The sequence below is a fragment of the Thunnus albacares genome, chromosome 6 (genome assembly GCF_914725855.1).
Source record: "Thunnus albacares chromosome 6, fThuAlb1.1, whole genome shotgun sequence".
NCBI lineage: Eukaryota > Metazoa > Chordata > Actinopteri > Scombriformes > Scombridae > Thunnus > Thunnus albacares.
In genome coordinates, this window is record NC_058111.1 from 5,902,875 (window position 1) to 5,927,500 (window position 24,626).

Here is a 24,626-nt window from a genome sequence, read left to right on the forward strand (position 1 = left end):
AACCGATAAAGTATGTTAGAGTCAGCATGAAGTCTTGAGTGTGTAAAGAGTGGGAATGACTGTGTGTGTGTTGGGAGATAAGAGTTTAGGTTTAATTAAAAGGGCAGAATGGGCTTAAAGGGACGTTCTATAATTAATCTCCTTTCCTAATCCCAGGAAAAGAGCAGTGGCACCCGGCACTGCCTAATCACTCCTCTGGTTTCATTTCAAGGCGCCGCTTGTTTTTGGTGCAGCGATCATGCAATCGGCTGCAAACATGGCAGCCACTCAGAAATATATAAATGTTTTATTCCATATGTTGTTACGGGTGTTATTTTCCACACAGATGTCTTGATGATTGAACTTGCAGTGAACCCTTTCCCATCTTAATTTTTTTTAAAAAAGTGACATTTTATGTCCGACAACAGCAGCTGAAAGCATCAAAGTCCAAGTGTGGGAATAAAAATCATTATATTTATATATATCAACATTATTTGATAGATTGACTGTTGCAAACTAATGTCAAACTGCTTGAATGCAACATGTGTTCTGCAGTTTCTATGTTGGAGGATTAGGGCCACATGTGAAAAATATATTTGAGTCATGAGTTTAAAGTCAGATTTGTGAGAATAAAGTCAGAATTTTGACTTTTAACTCAACCTTTGTCACCATGAAAAACAAAAAAACAAAAACATGTTTGACGTACTTTCATTACAAAAAGCATCAGTGTTGGCCTCCTACTTAAAAAAAAATGACAAATAGTCAATCCTAAAATGTTAAGTAGGAGGCAACAACTCCCTTCTTCATCTTCTTACAGTAAAACCTGTTACTAAATCATATTTACATGACTTGAAGTGTGTTGCTGATTAAAGTTTTGATGAGATAACCAGTAATGCAAAGTCAGCAGAACAGTCTCAAATACATGCTGTTGTTATGAAACTGAATCTATTTTTATTTTAGTTGTATTTTGATTTAAATGCATTTTTTTTTTCTTTGGTAAACAGCAGAGTGAATCAGCAGCTGCACTGATCTGCTGTTCCTGCAGATAACAACATACAACAACAACATGCAACAACAACAACAACAACAACAGCAGTCAGCACTTCAAGACCTTTAAAACTGCATCAAAATAAGTCTCATTTTTTCCATCTAAGATTCATCTCTCAAGTTCAGGTTTCACAGGTCTGTCGGGTTAAACGGGTTCAACCACCCGACACGTTCAAGGGCTGAGGTCAGCCACAGGACTACTACTACTACTACTACTACTGCTGCTGCTGCTGCTGCTGCTGCTGGTCCCCCCCCCCCCCCTCCACCCCCACACAACACACACACACACACACCCTCTCTCTCTCTCTCTCTCTCTCTGTGTTGTTGTTGTTGCCTTATTTGGGAGGAATAGGATAGGAAATGTTCTGAGTTTGTCTTGAGGCTCATTTGAATGTCTGCCTCCGCCTCTTCCTATTATTCTACTGCTGCATGCTGTGGAGCCATGTTTGGTTTGATGAGTCACAATGCCAAGCAGTGAGAGGTTTAACCAAATACAGTCATACCCTCGGCTAAACAACACTTTTGACTTTCTTGGCAAATCCACCACACTGATTTGTTGAATTACAGCTGAGACTCTCAACACTGCAAGTTTGCTTTTATCACTTAAAACCCCCCAAATTCTCCTAAAGAACCTCACATAATCCAGTGTATATTTAAATCAAAGCCGTCATATTTTAATTTATGAGCAGATTTTCCTTGTAATTCATCATATCTGACGCTGAAACTTTAAATCTTTGAGCCCGGGTCATCTGCACAGCATGAAATGGTAGCGATGACAGAAGCCTCTGTGGGGTTAAAGAGGTTCACGTAGTTTTACTCAGATTTGATCGCAAGGATTTTGACTTATGTTTGATTTTGATATGAGAGAATCATGCTGATGCAACACAACAGCTGACATCCGAGATTTCCCATTTTTCCAGCAGCACATGAATGCAGCATAATAATTATGGCTACACTTTTGACTACAAATAGATATATACCGTACATATTCAAGGTCTGGATCATCACCTACATCTGGCACATAAGTATTAAAAACATGTTTGCGAGGTTAAATTAACACAGAGACCTGAGGCAGAATGTTTTTTATCAAACAATGTTTTATTAGCAAATGTAAAAAATCCCACTGTGTGCTTGAGAAAACGTCAGGTTCTGTGGGAAACGGGATCCAATGACAGAAAAAAAAAAAAAAAAAGAATTTTATGACTAGTGGAGAAATTATTGACATAAATAATCTGACAGAACAAACTAAAGAAGAGACAGTAGTTTGCTGGATTTTGAGTTTTTGTGTAGACTGATTAGTTTTGTCCAAAGTAGTCGACTATGCCGTTGCCTTTACGGCCGTCGAAGAAGAAGAAGTTCCGGTGTGGAGGGTCTCGTTGGGAGAGAGCCTGAAAAAACAGAAAGAAAGAAGGATTAATGACTCTTTCCAAATGTGTCTTTAATAATGAACCATTATGGTCATAATTGTCCATAAAATATAATAATAATAATATACAGTTTTTATGTTATTTTTAACCCCAAGCCACAATATTTTGTGGCGTGCTAAAACTGTAAAGGTTATTAAGGAAACCAGTATGACCAGAAAGCAGTTTTAAAGCCAGTTTTCTATCATATTAGAGCATGTGAACCCACATGATGCTCGTCCGTCACACTCCTCACTGCTTCAGTCCATAAAAGTGAGTTTTCTCTGCTTGAGTGTAATAAAGTCAGATTCAACCCGGCGAAGGCATCAGTCAGCCTGTTTGCCGTAGGTTTCGTAATCACCATAGAGACGGCAAGTTGGCCTCGTGCCAATAAGTCTGATTCTGAACTGACAGTCCCTCCCCTCCCTCCTCTCCCTCCCTCCCTCCCCTCTCACACTCACTCTTACCCTAACCTGAACTCCCGGTTACCTCAGCCTGGGGGTCAACACGCAGACAGCTCAGGAAAAAAAAAAAAAAAAAAATCGTTTCTAATCTGCTGAGCGTTGGAGGTGAAATCTTATTCAGGTCATGAGAGAACAGCCTGTTTTCTCTACAGTCTACTGGTGCATTAAATAATAATAATAATAATAATAATAATAATAATAATAACAGTGTTTTTATCTGTGAGATGAATCTTAAAAGATTATAAAAGAGGAAACTAACTTACACATCAAGCTGGACAACTTTTCAACAACTGGCTGATTCAAAGTCACCACATTCAAACTAGGACATGAGATTAGTCAGAAGTGGAGTCCAGCTGAAGCAAATATGAGAGTTTTTTTTCCCCCAAAGTTAAAGGATAAACTATTTTTTTCCTTTTGTCAACAAATCTCATGTGCAGAATCAAACCGCCAATGAACTCATCCTACTTACAAGTATTGTGTGTGTGTGTGTGTGTGTTTATCCAGAGCCTGATGCATCTTATTCCTGAAAACGTCATCGCTGTTATCGGCTGTTTCTAAAACAAACTAACGTGACTGAACTCTTTGTGGTGAAGGAACATGTCGCCCAGGGCAGCGGTGTGGCTCATTGACGTGTTTTTAATAGTTTTTTTTTTGGACAACAACGGAGCTCTACGGCACAGAGGAAGAAGATGCATCAGGATTTTGGATAAAACACACAATACTTGTAAGCAGATCGGTTCATTGTTGGTTTGGCTCCGGACGTAGCCACCGTGATGTCATCCACTGGTTTCTTTAGAGTGGTTTTGAAGCTCAGGTCACTCCCGGCCAATCAAAGATGGGCAAAGAAGTGGAGCAGAGGCAGCCGAATGAAGCCTGGTTGCTGAAACAAGCAACCTAGCAAACTTTAATTCACTCCCTGTTCAGTTGTCATGAAAGGGGAAATTAGCTATAGAGACCAAAACTGTTTTTTTTTGTACCAGGCTGTAAACATGTTTATTTCTGCTGTAAAGTTGGTTATTTTAACATGGGGGTCTTGGAGCCTCAAGTGGCCATTTGAGGAACTGCAGTTGGCTTCAGTTTCAGTCCCAGAGGTTGCTGCTTGCTCTGCACATTAGATTTGTTAACAATAAGAAAAAAAAAAATATATATATATACAACTTTGGGGTAAAAAAACATTTAATTTGTCTAACTGACTGCTGAAGCCTCATATTTGCTTCAGCTGGACTTGTGAATGTAGTTTTACTCACAATAATAACTGTGGAAGCCCCTGTATACTTATATTTTTATTTTTAATATGCAACTTCTACTGATTTAATTTAAAATTTACCGTCATCTTATTTGTTTATTTTTTACCAGAACCGTCTATTATTTCATTGCTAAACATCTTGTCACAGTTATTATGTTTATCACACAAATGTTTGTCTATGTTAAGTGTATGACGTGAATATCAACCATTGACTCATATGATTAATAGTTTTCTTTTTATACTCTCATGTCTGCACGTACTGTCGGACTCCAGGCTTTCTACTGTGGGAATCTTCCATATGTATAAACAGTGTTAGTGTATCTTCTCAGTCATATGTTTCCAATTGGATTTCCTAGTGAAGTCCATATGATGTTCTTTTATGTTGCGATATCAATGAGTTTATTATGTTGTTCAGCCCGGAGGACGTTATAAATCATTTCTTCTTTTTTTTTTTTTTTTAAAAAGAGGCTGCTGCCAGCGTGTCACACTGAGCCGCACTGTGGTCACACTGAAAATCACTTCTACACAGAGCAGAGTCGCTGTTGTTTTCCTGGATGTGACCCAGGAACCGGCGGAGTGGCCACCTGTCAGCTGACTGACTCCCTCACACACACACACACACACACACACACACACACACACACACACACACACACACACACACACACACACACACACACACACCGTCTTCATCACTTACTGCAACACGATGGATCCTGAGAGCTTCATCAGAGCGGATAACATTCAGAGTGATGGCGCAAACCGTTTCCTGACGTTATGATTGCAGCACGACGCTTTGATTGGGTTGCATAAATAGCTTCCCGGTGTTTTTACACGCTTACCTTGACGATTTCTTGTCCTAAGACTCCTCCCACGACGGCGCACACGGGAGACATCTCAGAGAAGCAGAAACTGAGGACAGACAGTACAAGAAAAAACATGGTGACTAAACAGAAAAGTGTGAAGAAACTGAGAAAATTACTGTCTCCAGAGCTATTAATGTAAAAAAAAAAAAGCCTGGAGCCTTGCCACACACTAATTTACTGTCTGATTTATGAGTCGAGCTGTTAAGCATCGCCGCCGCCGCCATTACTGTGGTGGCCTAGTTGAACTGAGTTCATGGATGTTTGGGTTAATCACCAATTCAGACTTTGGGACAAAATAACAGTAACATGTTGTTTTTGTCCACAGTGTGTATGTGAGAGTGTAGTAATTAAATCTTCATCAGCGTTAGTTATCTTTGGATTATTAACAAAACAAACTTGCAAATCCATGTTTTCTTATTGCAAATCAGAAAAATGAAAACTGTGAATAAATAAACCAGAACAGATCTGCAGACAGACTTTCCAGCCCGGCCCCACTTTACGGCTCATCATCAGGCTCTTTCATACAGAGATCCTGCATTATAGCCGTGAAGAAGACCCGTCATTAAGCCGCCTTTGCTTTTTTTTTTTTTTTTTTTTTTCACACTGAAGTGTGGATTCAGAGGTGTGAAGTCTAACACAACAGCGTCAGCTCCCTTTCCCGCCTTTTATCCCTTTTACACAGATAGACATCAGTCCGGCTCTGTGACTTCCTCCGTAGCTGAATATCTTCTTTACAAATAATTATAATGCAGAGTTTTAGACTCTAGTTTTTTTGTGCTTCAGGGATTCAAACCTGCCACTCAGAGGTTATGAGACAAAGTTTATCAAGGTTACAGAAAACGATGCTGTTTCTTTCTCAGCACCATGTTGTTCAGGGCAGTTTTATAAGTTCCCCCCCCCCCATTCTCCACCACTATTGGCGGAGTAACTCTGCCCCGCCGACTCTGTGTCCGTACCTATTATACAGAATAAAAGGTGCAACATTCCCACCATGAACTGGCTGTGTAAAAGGGGCTACAGGCTGTTTGGTCTTTTTTTTAGACCTTGCTTAGAGATTTATGATCTTTGCTTTCCTTTTATTAATTTATTTATTTTTCCACACAAGTTTATTGTTGTAGCAGCTGATAAAAACAGCTGAGCAAAAGCAGTTAAAAAGTAAAATCCTTTGCATATATCAGTGTTGTTGTTGACAAGTTGATGTGTAGGGTTCATTGTGCCCTAATTAGAAGCGTTAGGATGTGAAAAATGAAACATGAAAGTGTCTCATCAGAGCACAGAAACTGTATCCTGGTTATTTAAATGTATTTATTAGATTAGAGACACTTCGACACTGTTAATGAGCCTCCATCTCTTATCGGAGCGAATCATCCGATGACAGTTTGTACCTGATGAAGTCATCGTTCAGGAGGTCACCGCTCACCGCCAGGGCCTCCAGGACGTCATCACGGATCTGTCTCAGGAGCTGACTGTCTTCCGCAGAGGACTGTGGGTCGGGGTCACGGCCTTTGTCTGTGCGAAACTTCAACAGGACTGCGGAGATAGAGGGGAGAGAGAGAGATAGAGAGAGGGAGAGAGAGAGGAGGAGGAGGAGGGGGGGGGGGGGATCAGGAAACATGAGAAACAGAAACAGAAAAGGGGGGGGGGGGGGAGACAGTTGAGAGGCTGGAAACAAGTTTACACCATTTTTTCTAAAGCAATATTTTCCATATAATCTATTGCACTATTGCCATTTATAATTTCATCACGCTTTCAAGTGACTTCCACCGTGAATTATCATCTTATGGAAAAGACAACATCTCATCTTGGCTGCTGCTCCCTTTGAAACAGGATAAGATCGGTATGCGGTTGCACCATCAACCATTTCATCCGATTAGACCTACGTTTCCCCACATCAAATTAAGAGGCTGCACAGACTAATGCATGCAAACACACACACACACACACACACACATATATTAGTGCTTCCTCTTAGAGTAAAGAAAAACCTCCTTCCTGTCTCCAAGAGTCAACTGCAGGACTGATTGAGAAATTAAAAAAAAAAAAAAAAAATCAGAAGCGCATACTTTATTTGGTCATAAGCGATATTTCAAACGGTAACTGACTTCTCCACATAGTGTCACACAGACGCACACATCAACACGTCGCCCACATATTTCCTGTTCGTCCATTAACTTAAAACCACATGAGGAAGTCAGGTCCTCCCACGGCCATTTCCACCAGCGCGCGAGTAGTGGCGATGAATCATTTTCACACCACAGCTCTGCCCTTTAATCAGTCAAACTTTTAGTGTTTAGTAGAAAGTTAAAGACTGGCACAAATGGCATCACACTCAAGGGGCTGCAGCAGGCAGGAAATCAAGCAGAAATTTCATAACAGATTATAATAAAATGTGCGCGTGGATGGAACAACGATAGTATCTCTAAAAAAAAAAAAAAAAAAAAAACCCTACACATGTACCAGCAGTGGTGATACGTGATCGTCTTTGCAGATTAAAGTCGAAGGGGGGAAAATATCTGAGATGGTCCTTTTACGTCTAAACCTGCAGATGAAGGTCAAATACAATAAACAATATCTTTTCCGCATGTTACAATATCTGTGCAGTGAGAGAGAGAGAGAGAGAGAGAGAGCTGGCAGCAGAACAGGACTTGTATGATTTATTTTTACATGTTGTAATACACAGATTTTCTCTCTTTTTCTGCTTTTTTTTATATATATTAATGTCATTTTATCTCCTGCTGGTCAACTTGTCTTATCAGGCTACATTCTGTGTATGTATATATATATATATATATATAAATAAAAAAACAAAAACGGAGATTAACTAGATCAGAGATGACAATGATAATAAGCGAGCACACAGACGTGCACACGCCCCACCTGCGGTTCAGATCACCGACTGTTCCTAGTGAGACAGGAAGCAGTTGTAACAGAGGAAGAGCCACTTCCTCATCGGTCGCCCAAAACAACAACCGCTAGCTCCAATTATAGAAACAGCACAGGAGTAATAACACCGCGTTCTGTCTCATCTTCACTCAATAAAAAAAACAAACACAAAAAAAAAAAATTAGGCGGTGTTTCCACTCAGAAAAATCGACTTCAAACACGCATCAGACTGAAGACAGCAGGGCGAGGCTGGGTAGCGGGTAGAGGGGAGTTTCAGAGATTTTATTAGATTAAAAGGCCACGAGGGCTCGCACAAACCTGAAAATAACCAGCAGAGATGTTCAAAAATAATCCACCTGCAGACGATGAAAGACTAGCAGGGCTGAGTATCGTTTAAAGTAATACTGATACCGATACAGTACTTCATCCGATACCCATGACCACAGGATTTTTACGCAAAGACATTTTGAAACTGCTTCAAATTATTGACATATTTATTAAATAAATGTGCAAAACTGTACAATGAAGCATCGTCACCACAGACTGTATGAGCTGCAGCTGCAGCCTCAGTGGGTCAATCACATGTTGCATTAAATTTAGGAACACTTGCAGTGATTGGCTGCAAGCAAAACCATACAAATAGTTAATTTTTAATAGATCTGGGTACAAAAAGGATCGAATGCAGGTTTTGTTTGACTGGAGAAGCTTTGATTCTAGTTGGTGCTGGGTTATTTCTGTCGAGTACCGATACTCTAGTGATTAGGAAGCAAATTAGCTGATTAGTAAAATAAGTTTACCAGACACCCACTGTCACATGACTGCATCTGGCTGCTATTTGTGGGTGTTTGATTTTTAAAAGTTCAATATCAGTCAGTCAATGTTTTTCACATCTGATATGATGACATTTTCCCCCTTTTTTTCCCCATCCTGAAAAGAATAAAAAACTCTGAGGAAACAATTAATTCAAAGATTGTAAATACAGGTTATAAAAAATGGTTATTGTAAGCTTTTCTTACAAAACATCTGTTTACTTTCAAAATCCCAACACTGCAGTGCAATGCAATGGTGTGAATTTCCAAAGTATGCATCAATATAATCATTTTAAACTTCTATTTGTCACCCATTTCAGTCAATGATAATACAGATATGCATTTTTGTGAAAGACAAACATGCTTTAAAATGATGTAATTTGTATTTTTTTTATAGTTTACATAGTTATGTATGTATATGTTGTTGCGAGCTGCATCACGATGATGCAAGCGCCACAGTTAAAAATAGCACTAGGTGTGTATAACACTTTGTACAGGTGATGTATGTGTTTGTTCATTTCTATAGCTGAGAGGCACAATATGCCATTATGTCATTGCGTATCATTTCCTCTGTCTTTATAGGTGAAAGCTATTGTGGTGTGCAAAAAGGACAATGTTTACTTCATTTCTGTTTTTGAACTGATGCTGCCTGGGTGAAGGGTCACTGCTTAAAAAGATTATATATTTCCACTGCAAGTCTTCATCTTAACAGCAACTCAGTAGTAATAATAAGTGTTTTAATTCTAACTCTCATTAGTTTGAATATGGATTGATCTTTATAACGTGTAGCATGTTGTTGTAATGTTTTTTTGTTAGATGCACTTTTTGCAAGGAAATTTCCCATCAGTGAGGAACACTATTAATTCTATATGATCTTTAAATATTATATAATCTTGCAGAAATGCATCGTTTCACCTCATATTTGTGACTTATGCATTCTGCCGAAGCTGAACTGAATTTTCATTATTTTCTGTATTTATGCACAAACAAAAGTTGTTGTTTTTTTTTTTTTTTTTTTTTTTACACCTAGTAACTATTTTCTGTTGATTTCCTGTCCCTATATGCTTGTTGTCATGCGGTGTACGTGTCGTGGTTGTTCTCTATTCTACCCTCAGTGCACATGATTGGCCATGGACGGCCTGTGATGGAAACTAGCGTGTAACGTGTGAGAACGGTGCAGGTGACACGGGGGACAATAACAACTCTTAAAAAAAAAAAAAAGGTCAGAGACTGTAAATAACCTGAAAAACAGGAAGGTACAGTTAAAATTAACCTTAAGTTTACATGATTATTGATGTGCAATTATGAGTCAGTAACAACATCCCCCCTCCCCCCCCTCAATGAATCAGCTTATTGAATTTTACAAACTTTCGGGCGTCGTTTTCCATTTAACACTTCACCCTTCACTTAGGATGACATTTAAACTTTATGGATACGATTTTTCCGGTCATGTGCCATCAGAGCTCGTCATCGAAATTGGAACCAGTGATTTTGCATGCTCGCGGTATGTGTTTCAGTCTGGCAGGAGTGATCCTACGCGTTCTCGGTTTCTGATTTCTATACTTTTTTAGGCCTTTCAGAATTCTTTGTGATATTTGATCAGTTTTCTGTACGGAAATATTGTTTGTGTTCTGCCTCCTCCACAGAGTTAACACTGATTAATCTCACATGTATCTCGCCATAAAAATTCTACTGAAATGTTGGAGAAAACGGTAATAATATTTACTATTTACAACATTATTTTGTTATCTAATAGCATGAAAAACTCTGCTGTGATTCTGACCTTCACACGGTCGAGCAGACAGGAAGACGTGCAGACAGTTCTTTTAATTTCAGAGCATGAAAATAGTCAAATTTAAAAGATAAAGCTGCTCCCAGTTTAAAAATTATCACTCCTAAAAGAACTAAACAATTTTAAAACTTTAATTTCAAAACTTTTTAACACCAAGAAAATAAACGTTTTAGGGTTTCAGCTGCTGATTATCTTCATTATCTATAAATTCTGAGTCATCCAGATCATGTATGTTTAGACCTGACGTCTTTATACTGCAGCTGCAAATTTGTTAAGACTATATTTTCACTTAATCAATTAATCTTATAAAATGCAAATAATAAAACAACTTCCATCAGCAATTACCAGAGACCAAAGTATCTGAAAAAAACTCATAAATTGATCTTTTCTGACAAATACTCAAAAAACCTCAAAAGGTTTTAAATCCACAATGATGCAAATTACAGAAAAACAACCTACATTACTGCAGGATATTTTGTATTTTTACTTAACAAATTATTTGTTTAATCATCAAAGTTATACTTTTAAGTACCATGAAGCAGGAAGTAGTCCACAGGAGTTCGCTTCAGACCCGCTTTGGCCTTCTCACTCGACCAGTCAACCTCCAGAGCCTCCTTCAGGGTGCAGAAACTGGTCGTCTGTTGGGTACCAGATAAAGACAACATGTCATGTCAGTGGTCTATTAATTCATTCATGTCTCTCTAGGAATAATAGAGTTGTTTGATTGATTTGTTTGGTTGTTTGAAAAGATAGAATTGAAAAACCCTGATTTGTTTTGGTTGTCCGATGCTGAGTCGGCGTTTTAATCTGGACATTTTTATTTTAGTGAGATTTATAAGAGATGTTTGGCAGCTAATACAGAGAATATTGTATCTATCATAACGGGACATTTCCTCCATGTAAACTAAATGTTCTGAAATGTTTTATTTCTGAATCTGTGGAACTGTACGTTACGATATGTCATGTGACCATCTTGGTTACTTTTGTCTGGTGTCCTGTAATCCCACCAGAAAGGTGCAAGACACTTAAATAAACAATTCAAATCAATCAATATATGGATTCGTTAAACTCAATGCCAAAAAAACCTAACTGAGGTGAACTGGAGTCATATTGATGAAATACTTTTTTACAGTTTACAGTTGTTCACTAGGCAGACAAATTACAAACTAGTTCATGTTTGTAAGAAACAGAAAGTAAGAAGACTTAATAACTTTTCATTTTGGACATGTGAGGAAGAAAATAAAACCTCACAAACAATCAAAAATGTTCTGAGAACTTTTTTACATTTTGTGCAATGTTCTGAATATTATTAGTGCTCACAAACAAAAGTCAGTAAATAAAAATGGATGACTGGTTGGATAAAATAAAACATATTCGGCTGTGTGTCCGTCCACTCACCTTTTTCACCATGGTGGTCTCATTGGGATCGACTTTGGCTTTCTTTGCCTCTGGACCATCGTTGGAATCTCCAGTTGGTTTCACTAGTTTAGGTTTCTCCCTAAGAGAAGAGAGAGACAGCGAGGGAAGATAAAGATATCCAACATTATCACTAAACACAAGGGTCAGTATTACAGTATGGGTCACTACTACATTACTACATTAGAAAAACAAATTCATCTATATAATTCATTTTAGCTGCGGCGGACCTGAAAGCTACAAAAGCAGCAGTGTGAAGAAAAATCTGCCTGCTGCCTAAAATAATTATAGTTCCGCCTGTTGAAGCCGCTCAACCGTCACTAATGTGCTCAGCAAACTATTTTAGCATCACTTCTAGAAGGTGTGTGGATGCACAGCGGGTGTATGCATTTCCTATAAACTAATCAAAAGCAACATTTAGTTATTTAATGTGATTGATTAATATAATGATTTGATATGAGAGGATTTAGTTACTGTATGAAGGTGATGCACTGCAGCTTAAATGGAGTCTTTTTCTACTTTTTTCACTACTTCATGGCTCAGTTAGTAGTGATACAGATGACTGAACTTATACTGTTTGTCTGTTATAACAGCCATTAATATGGGATTTTTGTCAAGACTCACATACACTGAAATTAAATGTATCCTCTGCATTTGACCCACTCAATACACTGGGAGTATTAACCCTAACATACACGTCTTTGATGGTGGGAGGAAACTGGAACATCTTGCAGAAACCCACATAAACATGTGGGCATGCAAAGAAAAGGTCCCACGAATGAGGAATGCAAATGTTACACTTACTCAACATAGCTGTACTCCTTTCCGAGGTTGCAGAACATGTAACCGTAGTAACCGTAAACGTCCCCACAGAAGACCTTGATGTTGCGCTGAGAGCACAACTGGTCGACCCGCACCATCAGGTCTCTGGAGCAGCCTGTCAGACAAACCTGAGGGAGGAAAAAGGCTCGTCAGGGAGGCTTCTCGCTAGTCCGAGGGTTTGCCTGATCAATTCCCCAGTATAACCAGTAATGCCAAAGTGCCTCAAGCAACAGCCGCTGACCCCCTACTGTAGGTATACCAACCAAGATGGGTTCTCTTATGTAGTCAACTCTTTTATATACACAGTAAAACATATAAAGATAATGTTGAAGAACATAGCTGATAAAAAGTTATGAATCCATACATGTTCCTTTTATTTAACAGTAAACTTTGTGATGTTTAGCTGAATTTCTTCTTTACAAATAATTATAATGCAGAGTTTTAGACTCTAGAAGAAAAAAAATATTTTTTTGTGCTGTTTTTTGGCTTCTTCAAGGATTCAAACCTGCCATTCAGAGATTATGAGACAAAGTTAACCAAGGTTACAAGGTTTCTTTCTCAGCACCATGTTGTTTGGGGCAGTTTTATAAGTTTTCCCCCCCATTCTCCACCATCCAAACCGCTCCCAGAGATACATCTGATAAATCTGACAGGTTGCATTTGCAGCTTCTGTAACTTACGTAATAATTGGCTGTGTCTCAATAACGACAACAACAATAGATTGTCAAAAGAGGATTTCATCCAAGATTTGAAGAGAGACTCCTTTCAAATGAGCCGAATAATAATAATAATAATCCATTGCTACACTGTACATGTGCAGATATGAACACTTTACATATCTCTTACTGCCAACTTTGTTTACTTAAATAAGATATGTGTTTTGTTCCTTTCTGCATCTTTGATGAAAATTCATGAAACTGAACTCCCACTGTGTTGGGCACCTTTTCCTCCTCTACCACGCATGCTGTTTTGTTTTTGTGCCGTTATTCACTCACATTTCCATTTTCTATTAGCATAACACTAAAAATGAAACTGCTCGCACTAACAGAAAATATCAAATGGTAATGTTGTCTTACAATTTATCCCTAAAGGAACACACAGACATATTTTTAATCACTGAAAAACGGCTGCAAACTAAAATTCATCAGCGACTTTCATCACCAGCCTGCTTGATTATTAGACCAGTAAAGAACAGTAACTGGTCAGCTGCCAAACTGACTGAGACACACCTACCGCAGCAGACGGCGGTAGTTTAACTCCCTGAAAGAATGATCAAACTGAAGCTGAAGCCAAATTCAGCCACACAAAAGACCAACTGAGCTGTTTACCATGTTGTTAAAAGCAGGATGGGCTGGTGTCCGTCTGTAAACAACTGACCGGTGGGTTGGGTCCACCTTATCCTGCTGACCCAGCCCAGCACACCCAAAAACAAACCCCAGCTCACTGATAAGGCTGATGCTGCACATCTGAGTTTGAAGAGTCTGACACAGCAGCAGCAGACAGACAGACAGATCAGAGTGTTCCCAAATACTAAATACTGATATAAGTGTGTTGAGATAAAAGATAAGCAGGACTTCAATGCTCACAAACATATGAGAGGCTGAATGGTAGAATAGCATCGTACTAGTTAAAACCAGTTCTATCTGACCAGTAAAACAAAATCTGACCTCATTTAATTTTCATACAAAAAGTGCAAAAACTTTTACAAACAACATGAAAAAGAAGAAGTACTCTTGGCGCCTGCTGGATGTGCAACATCAGCCTTTAGCCTCCACCTTTTTCCTTCCTAGAAATGATTTGTGAGAATGATTTGACCCGGATAAAATCGCGTGATTAGAGCATATTAATTAAATCAATTAATACGAACGCTGCCATATTAGCCAAATTAGACCGATTACACCACTGAAGGCATTTTGTTTTTTTCTTTGCATGCTCTTAATACCAGCTTGAAGTGGGTGCAGTTAAAACCAGCAGGAAAAAAAATATGTTTGACAGTTAGTCAAAGATAAAAAAAAAAAAAGTTTTCAGGTGCTTTGAATATGTGAGGAAAAAAAAAAACGCTGCATATTTATTGGCCTGTCATGATGTTATCTGTGTGGTATCTTTCTGTTCCTTCTTTCGAGACACAGTGCAATAAAACACTGCAGAAGAATAATAATTTAAAAAAAAAAAACAACTAGTCAACAGGCGAAGAGAGCGACTGAGCCGATCAGCAGCAGCGAGTCAGTTGTACTCTGCAAATACCCAGATGGACAGTGTGTGTTTTTCTATTGTATTCATCCCCTCAGTAATTAGGCCTCTTATATGAAAACTGCAAACACACTCCAACTGCTCCGCTTTAATCACCCTCCATCTTCCCGCTGAGCCACACACAGATACGTCCCTGGAAGCAGATAAAAGCGACGAGTGGTCTACAGCGGAGGGAGAGAGAGAGAGAGAGACCCCCCTCTGTTTTCCCTTTTTTTTATTTTATCTCCTGCTTTTTAAAATCATCCCGCCCTCCCTTCTCCAACCCCCCCCCCCCCCCCTCATCCTTCCTCCCTCTGTCCTACTAACATCCATCTCATCCCGTCCTCTTCACTTCACACCGTGCTACTGATAGCACCCGCCGCCTTCCTCCCGTCCCGCTCTCCCTCCTCCTGACCCTCACTTAGCACCCCCAGAGGGAGAAAGAGTGCCGACAATTCAGACACAACAGCAGGGAAAGAAAGAAAAAAAAAAAATCTGTGTTATGCTTCTGATGGTGTTTGAATACATTCTTGCCTTCAGCAGTGATAGACTGGGCTTGTGTGTACAGCTGTTATGGGAAACGGATGCCAAACACTGAAGCAACTTTCATTGTGTTACATAAAATAAAAAATTTGCCCCTTCTTAACACAGCTACTGGATTAACAATAAAAAGATAATGAAAATGTTCATTATAGCACTGTAGCAACCACACGATGACAGTTATAGGATGATAAAATTATTGTATTAATTTGCGATTTCCCCTCAGTCAGGTGTAAATACAAGACAACAGGAGTTTGAGGTATTATACAGTACAACCATTTATCTTCTCGACATGGTGGCTCTATACTCCTGCACACTGGATTTGAAATAAAATAATGACACCCATTAAAGCAGACTCTCGACTTTAATGGTGTTTGACGAAGCTCACATTCATCTTCGTGTAACATTGTAGGAATCGTAGCCCTTATTTCTACACAATCCACCAATGTCTGAGCAATGCACAATTTCAGCGCTGTGTTTTCCAACACTGTTCAATATGGATGCACACTACTAAAAGCTAGTCTGCTAGTCGATTAATTGGTCGATATGCTCTCGTCCGACTAAATTCTCATTGGTCGAATAATCTCCGTGTTATTTTTATAAGGAGAAAAGTGCTACATCAATAGCTTTCCAGGAGTAATCCATTATTTCCTGCGGCGGGAGGGACAGACTAACAAATTACCTGTGAAAACGAGGGTGTATTCAAAACACCCCCGTTGTTTTCACAACTTTGAACTCGCCCAACCTAATGGAGACTGCTGGGTCTAACCATGGATGTATAAAGAGAACTGGATACAACGTAGGAGGCGGGGCCCCGTTCATTCTTATGAAAGTTGCTCAGTGGCGCATGAAGCCAAAAAAAAATCGACTTCCTGGTATGAAAGTACCCGGGTCTTCCGCATTGTGCGGCCCATAGAGCATGCGCACTAGTGACTTTCGCTGGGCCGAGTCGGCTACTTCCGGTTTAGCCCTTCGGCTAACTTGAACGGGGATAAAACAATTCAATCATGCGGCTCTTCTAGGCTTTTGAAATGTGATCGGACCAAACGGATTTAATTCTGATAGTGAGACAAGTCATTTCGCGGGGGTGGTGACGCTCAGAAAAAAATATCCACTGATTTACAGACGTCTCTTTTCACAATGTAAGTCTATGGGAAAAAGTCTTTTTGGGCCAGTGTGCGTCACTTGACGTTGTAATTACACGGTTTGGCCGCTATGTTAAATTGGCTTCAAAGCCTAGCGCTCTTCCTGTACCCAGTTCTCTTTATGCATCCATGGGTCAAACTGTACTCAACGTTTATTGACCGTACTGAACGTTTACTGAATATCTGAAATCGATAGCATTTGGGAATCTCTGTGCAGCGCTCTTCCGGTACGTGAGTCAACCTCTGTCGTTGCCTGGGAAACCACTGGTCGCGCAGCTACCCCCCCCCCCCCTTCTTTGGTTGACTACAGCCCTAAAAGTCACTGTTTTTATTTGTTTTTCCAGATCCAACTTCCTCAAAGACAAAGCAGATGCATTTTTGTCTAAATACTCAGTAGTTACTCACACTAACTATAATTAATACCATCTGGTTAAAATGTTTTTTATTAAACTGCTGCAAGGTGCCCGATGCTTGTTTATTTGTCTTGCAAGTCTGAATGTTCAGCAAAGTGTTACATGAAGAGAATAGTCTCTGAGTACTGCTGTAAATCCTACAGAGCCATATAAGGCTGACAGCTGTCCTCATTGTGTTATTAGTATGCTAATTATAACACAAAACAGTTGAAAGAAAGACATTCAAATCCAGACTATCCAGGCTGAAGAATAAAGCCAAGCCAATGCCTTTACTGCAGCAACATATAATAGATAACAACTTAATGCAGGTGTTTTGATCAAAGGGCCTCACTAAGCAAAACAAGGAAAAGGAGTTTTCTGATGTACAATATGGACTTCAAGCAACATCTATTGGCCAGACTGAGTGTTACAAGACTTGGTGCTCACATTAACTTGAAGAATCCGAGAGGAAATAATGCTACTGCACAAACACTTTCAGTACATGTGATCTACACTCACCTGCCAGCTTATTAGGTACATCTAGATAAAAACTGATGCAGTATAATACAACAGCCCTGTGATGAATCATCCATCCTACCATCATGTTCAGTTTTTATTCAAATCTGTTTTAGTTGATTTATTTAATGGTCAATTTAGAGGCTGTGGTTTACTGTGCTGTTAAACTTCGTTGGGTTATACTGAGAGATGTTTCTAATATTTTGTCTGTTCCAATTATATGAATTATGGTGGATTAAATATTAGAAACACATTTCAGCTTAACCCAATAATAATTTTCATGACAGTAGGATTTATTGCAGGGTTGTTGTATTATAGTGCATTAGTTTAATAAGTTAAGTGTAGCTAATAAAACTGGCAAGTGGACAATTATACACAAGACTTAGAAAAATACACAAACAGGCAACAAAATCAACCCAGGAATGTGAAGAGGTTCCTCAGTGTTTCTTTGCTTTAACATGTTTTCACATTTGCTTTTAGAAAAATACACATTGGTTGTACCTGCTTAGTTTATTTGAATACATCTGTCTTTTAGTTAGTCTTTAAATAACCTTCTTCTTTAATAAAACACTTCATTTCCAACTCACCGCATCGAATTGCAGAAAGAAGTCATCTGGTTTGTCCTCGACTTTGTCGGTGTCTGCGTGGACCTCTACCATCGGGTTGAGGTTCTGCGCTCGCTCCAGAGAGGCCTGGGCTCGATTCTGACCCTGAGCGGTCACTGGAACCAGGAACTGAGCTCGACATGACTCCTCTGACACCTGGAGGACACACAAACAGGGGAAACCAAAGAGGGGTGAGGATTAGGATGTACAGGACTTAACACTCAACTTACATATAGTCATTTTTCAAAAATGATTTAGCTACACAGGATCAAAAAGGGCAAAATATGAATGCTATAAATTATTTATTCTCTTAAAAACAATATGAAGCTGTTATTGCAATGTCACCACAATAAGATGAATGCAAAACAGCTGGATTGTCTCATCATTGGGAGCAGTGGGCAGAGAAAATCATTGAAGGCTATTACTTTGTCACAGGCACCATCTAGTGGACATATGTAGTATTGCAAAAACTGAAAAATTATTATTCAGCTCTATGAATATATCAGATGTCGTTTTGAGAGCTAAAAATAAATAATGTTAGCTTCAAACTGAAGCACCTCCCTATGGGTGACTGGCTGTGTGCTGTGTGTGACAAGAAAAAAGGGTGTGAACTTCATGAACCTGTTCATGATCCAGCAAGGTGAGTCCTTTGACTCCAGCCAAGATTAAGTTCTTGGCCACTTCAGCCCCCAGACCACCTAAACCTGCCAGGAGCACACGGGACCCTCGCAACCTGTCAAAAAAAACCCAAACACATGCTGACAAAATGCAGACTTCATGTCATGCTGATGGAAATCTGTTCAATCACTGCTCACTGCTTTGGACTGCAATCATATGATCTATATGGGTTGTGTTTGTGATGTAAGGTAATTAAAAAGTATGTCTTAAAACAACAGTCAGGAGACCAAATGAACATTGAAACCTGTTTTTCTTGCTGTAATCATTCCTCCTATTCATACTGACCAGTCCTTCTTCTGTGCAAAAACATATTTAAAAGTGTATCTGAAGCTAATATGAAACTTCAGCATCCAAATGAGTCAAATAAAGTAGATATCTTTCAACGTTGCAGTCTTTTTAGTGCCAAAGTTCCTCTTTTTGTTACTATACTTCCACCACAGCTCAACAGGGCAACACTCTGAGGAAACACAAAGAGGGAATTTGATGCTAAAAAGACTATAAATATGGCAGATATCCACTTAATATGACTAAATGCATTTTTGCACAAAATGACTGTGTGGACACACTGTGGATTTTGGCCCCCCATCACTTACATTGAAAGCTACAGAGCCCCTAAAGTCCTGAAAGGTGATTCTGCAGTTAAACTTAATAAGTCATTAATGAAAATAATTAAAGTCTGCAGTTTATAAATGTTAATAAATTGTTAATGAATGGATTTTCGTCTGGATGCCCTGCAGCCCTGTCTTTCTTCCTTTATGTGCAAGGGTAGCAAGAATTTCGTTGTATGACACTCCGAGGTGAAAATAAACTTAATTAGCTTTATTAGTTTTCTCCATCATATGGTGGCTGTGTGGATCTCACTTTAGGAAGCGCATTTGAGGGGGGTCTTTTATTAGCCAGTATAAACAGGAGGAACGATTACATAGTGTTCATATGGACATCTGACTGTAGTTTTAAGATACACTTAAAAAACTGTGAAACTGTCCTTTAACCTGCATCGACGCTTTCCGTTTCATGCATTTTCCCCTCGAACAAAGCTAAAATGTATCGATCATTCATGATTTGCTTGCAACTTATCCTCTATACTGATCACAAATCCAAAATGCATACTTCAAAATCTGAAAGCAAAGACTTTGGTCCAAAACGGTGCAGCAGGAGAGAAGAAAGCTCAAGCCTTCAGCGCTAACGTTAGCCTGAAAAGCTAACTGACCTCTTCTGGGCATCGAGCCCCCACAATCGGATCTGCCGGTCGTACTGAGCCGCCTCCTCCTCACTGATGACCGGGTCCTCCTTCTCGATCATATCGATCATTTCAGTTCACTCCAAAGACGAGAATTACACCGTAAAGTCGTCGTTTTATGCAGCAAAAGAGGCAGATGTTTCAAATGCCGCGACAGTCCCGCTTAATGGACGCAGGCTGATGACGTTAATAAAAAGAAACAATAGATGCGTTTTACTCGCATTTTAAATAATCGCTATTGTTATTTCTATACTTTCTTTTTGACATCTCAATTTATTTATTTATGTAGTTTGTTCCCGTTTTTATATCAGACATTATATTTTCGTCTTTTTAGTTTTGAAGTCAATATTTGTTTGTAATGTTTATTTTTGAATCTATATTTATGTAATGTGACTGTTGCTGACCTATAATTTATACACTTGCCATTAAACCCTCTAATGTAACATAGCTTTCATTCTTCATTTTTACCTTTAACAAATAGCTCAGGGGATCAACAAGCCTCAGAGAAGAAACATGGGTACATTTTGCCCTGGGTGTGGACTTCTGCTTGTTTCATTTTCCATTTTTAAAATGATTCATGTTTGTTAAGTGTCTTCAGCAGCCTATAGAGCTAGAGTACAAGGATACATTTGTGCATATTTACTATTGCAACTAAAACCTACAGTTACACAATGTTTATTAAAGGTGGATCTATGCTATTGTAGGCTATATTAGCATTGGTTAACTTGTCTCCACATTTTTCCCCCCAAAGTTCTTATTCCCAACCATTAGTGCAACTTAAACATTTTGTGAGACAGGTAACAGTTTACTGAGTTAACAAAACCAGTTTTTAGACATGTCAGTGATATTATTTTGTGTGAGACCAAGAGCACCAGTCAGACTCTCAGGGGTGCTCAAAGTCCCATTTTCACAGTGTGTCAATTAGTTTGTGGCCATTTGAGCAACTGCAAATTAATTTGTGAATGTGCACCACCAGCGAACAGTATAACCTGAAATAAAGAACATCTTCAGGCAAGTCTTGCATTATTTCTTGATCTTGAGGTCAAAGGGCATCTAAAACATTTCATACCCAAACCATGGACACTCCCGCACCAGCAGACTGAAGAACAGCTTTTTTCCTGCTGCTGTTTCCCTGCTTAACTATAATAAACCCTAACAAACTGAACTATTTGCTCGCCAAAGCATCATTTTATATAACATACTGCATTGCTGCACAAGTGTATATCTGTATATCTCTATGTTGTATATCCTGTAAGCTGCTCATAGTAATTTATATCATGCACGTCAGCTCTTTATGTCTAAATTGCACTCTGGTTAGACGCCAACTGCATCTCGTGGTTAAGTACTTGTACTTGTTCAATGACAATAAAGTTGAATCTAATCTAATCTAATGTGTTGTAGATGGGGCCTGTGCCAACTCTTTAAGTATTAAGATCTTTAAATTTATGTGGTGTATATTCTAAAAGAAATGTATGTTAAATTAGCATTTTATGAATCTACACACTGCAAAACTGTATACATGGTGTCTCATATGGCAGGTTGATTTGGCCAGTATCAAGTCAAGCCTGACAAATACTTTGCTTAGCCCTGCTGTATTTGCTCACTCGACCTCTTCTTTTGCATGCAAAAAGAGCACACCCAAGAGCAAACTTTTATTAGGCGAACAATACCTAGATTAGATGCTCTTCAGCTGAGTCCCAGGCTATACGGGTGTATTTCACATGATAGTCACGCTTAATTAAGCTGCAAGTATTTAATTACTCTGAACACTATCTGATCAGTCAGTGAACCTGCGAGTCAAATCCGTGGGCCCATTTAACCCTGCGATTCCACATTCGGCAATTTCCGTGAGACGCATTCAAAAACGTTATTCGCCGTGACGTCACTCTCGGAGAAACCCGCCCCATTTCTCTTTGGAGAAGACAGTCGGCCATTTTAAGTTTATCAGTCGTCATTTCACATCGCTACAGTAGGACGGAGAACGTCAGGACTCAATTTCATCATATTTCTCTTACAACTGTAGTGGAGAATTGCCTACTATGAACTGAAACTCTTCCTAAAACCAAAAACAAGTAGATCCTAGTGAAGTGACGCATAAGCCAGTAGATTCCAGTGTCGAGTTGTAATTTTTTGCACCTCAATGTAGCTAGAGGAAATGGCTGTGGAAAGCATGACTGTCCATCCAAACTCCCCAACTACCAACCACGAACACAACAGTCTCCTGACTGACGAAAGGTCGAGTAATTCTACAATCATATTTAAATGAAATTATTTATTTGTCCTGTGCTTTTACACAAAAGCCCGGGATATCTTTTTCTTTTTTTTCTGTCAGAGGGATTAAACTCGCCTTTTCTGGAAAACGAGTACAGAGGTAACGTTAACGAACGCCATGTTGACACGACAACGCCAACTGGGAGGCCAAATAGCACCTGGGATAACGATGTTATCCCTGTGTTTTATTACGTTATCTCAATCAACGATCAATCGACTCAAGCGAACTTGTCTGAAGACAAAAGACGAGGTCGTAACAGCTGATCAAACTTAACTTTCACCGCCATACTAGCCAATACAAGGAATATATGTTAAAGCATCGGTTAATTACTTGCCCTTGTTACGAACAGTGAGCTAACTAACTAATTAACTTTAATCCAATTAATTTTGTGTGTGTAGAGACACAATTAATGTAATGCCGCAGGTGCAAAAATCCAAATGATTGTCTTTCGCCAGCGGTGGGCCTAATTTCAGGCTAACCTTAGCAACATTAGCTTGTTAGCTAGCTAAAGTTGGCGAGAGAGAGCGGCTAAGCTAACGGCTAATGGTTTGTGTTAATGGTAATTTACTAAACATTGACGTGTTCAGCCTTGTTAAATATAACTAACCTTGCCAGAACATGTTAATGAATGATATACGAGCAGTATGGGCCATTAATGTTACATTATTTTATAATCCGTTCAAATCTATTCGTTCAATCGTCATAAACGTGCAAAACTTGTCTAATCAGCTGTAATGGTACGCATTTAAAATGTGTACTGTGTGTTGTCTACCTAATTGTAGCTCTCGAACACTCTTCGATTATTTAAATGTCTTCTCATCACATTTTAAATGTTCGCTATTTCCCAAATAATATTTTTGGAGAAGTATCGACTCATTGCCTAATCATTATTTCACCCTGCTACAATGGCTAGCTTTTTTTAAACGAGTTTGTGCTGCTTGTTGGTCATGGATATTTACCTAACAAATCACTTTTGTTCACAGTCGTGCCCACACTGACTCGTCCCAAACATCCACCAAAGTCCCCCCCCCAAAAAAATGTGTTAAACGTCTGCAAAGCATCCCAGAAGTGTTTCAAGTCAAACACAAAGTTCCCATTTTCCACAGTCCCCAGTTGGCAAATTTGTTGTATGTTACTCTGTTAGTCCCACTTACAAGTCCCACAAAACCCCACCAGTGTCCCTAAAAGGTTAGGGAAAAAAACCTCTTTCAATGGTTTTGAGTGCAAAATATGAAGAGAGCCTGTCACAGTAAGTATCCCCCATTTTAATCATGGCCCTTTGCTTATAGCATTAATGAAGTTATGGACTCATCCACTGAGCTGCTAATGTAGCGTTACCATAATGCATGGTGAATCATTTGAACCAGTCGTCCTTCATAGAGGAGAATAATCTTGTGCTCTGTTGAACCTTCACAACTTCTCACAGTTGTCTGCTAGTGAGGTGTGTTCAGAGATCTTTCAGCTTGGCATAATGTTAATGGATAAAAAAAAAAAAAAAAAAATGGAAACTTTGTGATAAATACTACACAGATCTGGATTTTACTACACTTAGTTGTCAGCTGTAGATTTGTGTTGCATCTAATCAATACCTCATTAAGTAAATAACAGGTTTTCCTCCTCACCGGACTGTTTAGCCTAAGTTTGTTGTGTTGGTAGGATTAAAATATTTTAACTCTTTAACATTTAACCTCACCTGTTAATTTCTTGGCTGAACTTAGAGAAGCCTGGATATGATATTTGTTTGCATTGTAAGTTTTTCCACTATATCGGTAGCAGGTGATGTGTGTATGGCGTCTCCACAGGCCACAGAGGCCATCGATATCTGCCCACAGTGAATCCCAGCCACTCCCTATTCACAACAACCTGATTCCATAATACAGCCAAATCCCTGTGCTATGATAGAGAGCCCTCCACTGTGTCGGGGAGTTTTCATAGTGACAGGTCTGTGTGCCTGCCTCAGACAGGTTTTTGGCTTCGGTTAACGTGCCAATAGCGAGGAAGAGGAGTGACTTGGCTGTTGAGACGATATCGAGTTTGTAGTGTTTGGAACCAGAAGCTGATAGCTGGTTTGCAGGACAAACAGAACCTGTCAAAGTATGACACAGTGTTAACATTTTTCAATGTTGAGTTCTTTTTCTGAGGCTTGTTGGTATCTGATAATGAGGTTTTTTTGGAGCTGTTGTGTGTAGAATAACAGATGAAATATGGTAAAAGTAACAGTGCAACTACTTTTAAGGAGAGTGCAGCAAGTTTTTTGGATGCAATTCTGGCAGAACAAAATT

General features: G+C 39.1%; 2 protein-coding genes across 4 annotated transcripts in view; one reads left to right on the forward strand and one right to left on the reverse strand.

The window, feature by feature from the left end:
* Positions 1 to 2,103: 2,103 nt before the first annotated feature.
* sae1 (SUMO1 activating enzyme subunit 1) lies at positions 2,104 to 20,249 on the reverse strand. The gene is made up of 9 exons (XM_044353573.1): positions 20,043 to 20,249; positions 18,776 to 18,887; positions 18,137 to 18,310; positions 12,710 to 12,855; positions 11,888 to 11,987; positions 11,022 to 11,127; positions 6,391 to 6,535; positions 4,982 to 5,051; positions 2,104 to 2,414 (listed from the first exon to the last, which is right to left on the reverse strand). The coding sequence occupies exons 1-9, from the start codon at positions 20,141 to 20,143 to the stop codon at positions 2,322 to 2,324; spliced, it is 1,047 nt and encodes a 348-aa protein (XP_044209508.1). The 5' UTR covers positions 20,144 to 20,249; the 3' UTR covers positions 2,104 to 2,321.
* Positions 20,250 to 21,604: 1,355 nt separating this feature from the next.
* zc3h4 (zinc finger CCCH-type containing 4) overlaps positions 21,605 to 24,626 on the forward strand; it is a 15,194-nt gene continuing 12,172 nt past the window's right edge. The window contains exon 1 of one of the 3 annotated variants that reach the window (XM_044353570.1): positions 21,605 to 22,307. In XM_044353570.1, the coding sequence (XP_044209505.1) occupies positions 22,228 to 22,307 (80 nt within the window). In that variant the 5' untranslated portion in view covers positions 21,605 to 22,227. Of the gene's footprint in view, positions 22,308 to 23,303; positions 23,594 to 24,626 lie in introns of those variants that run through there. The other 2 variants (XM_044353571.1, XM_044353572.1) reach the window with 2 other exon arrangements.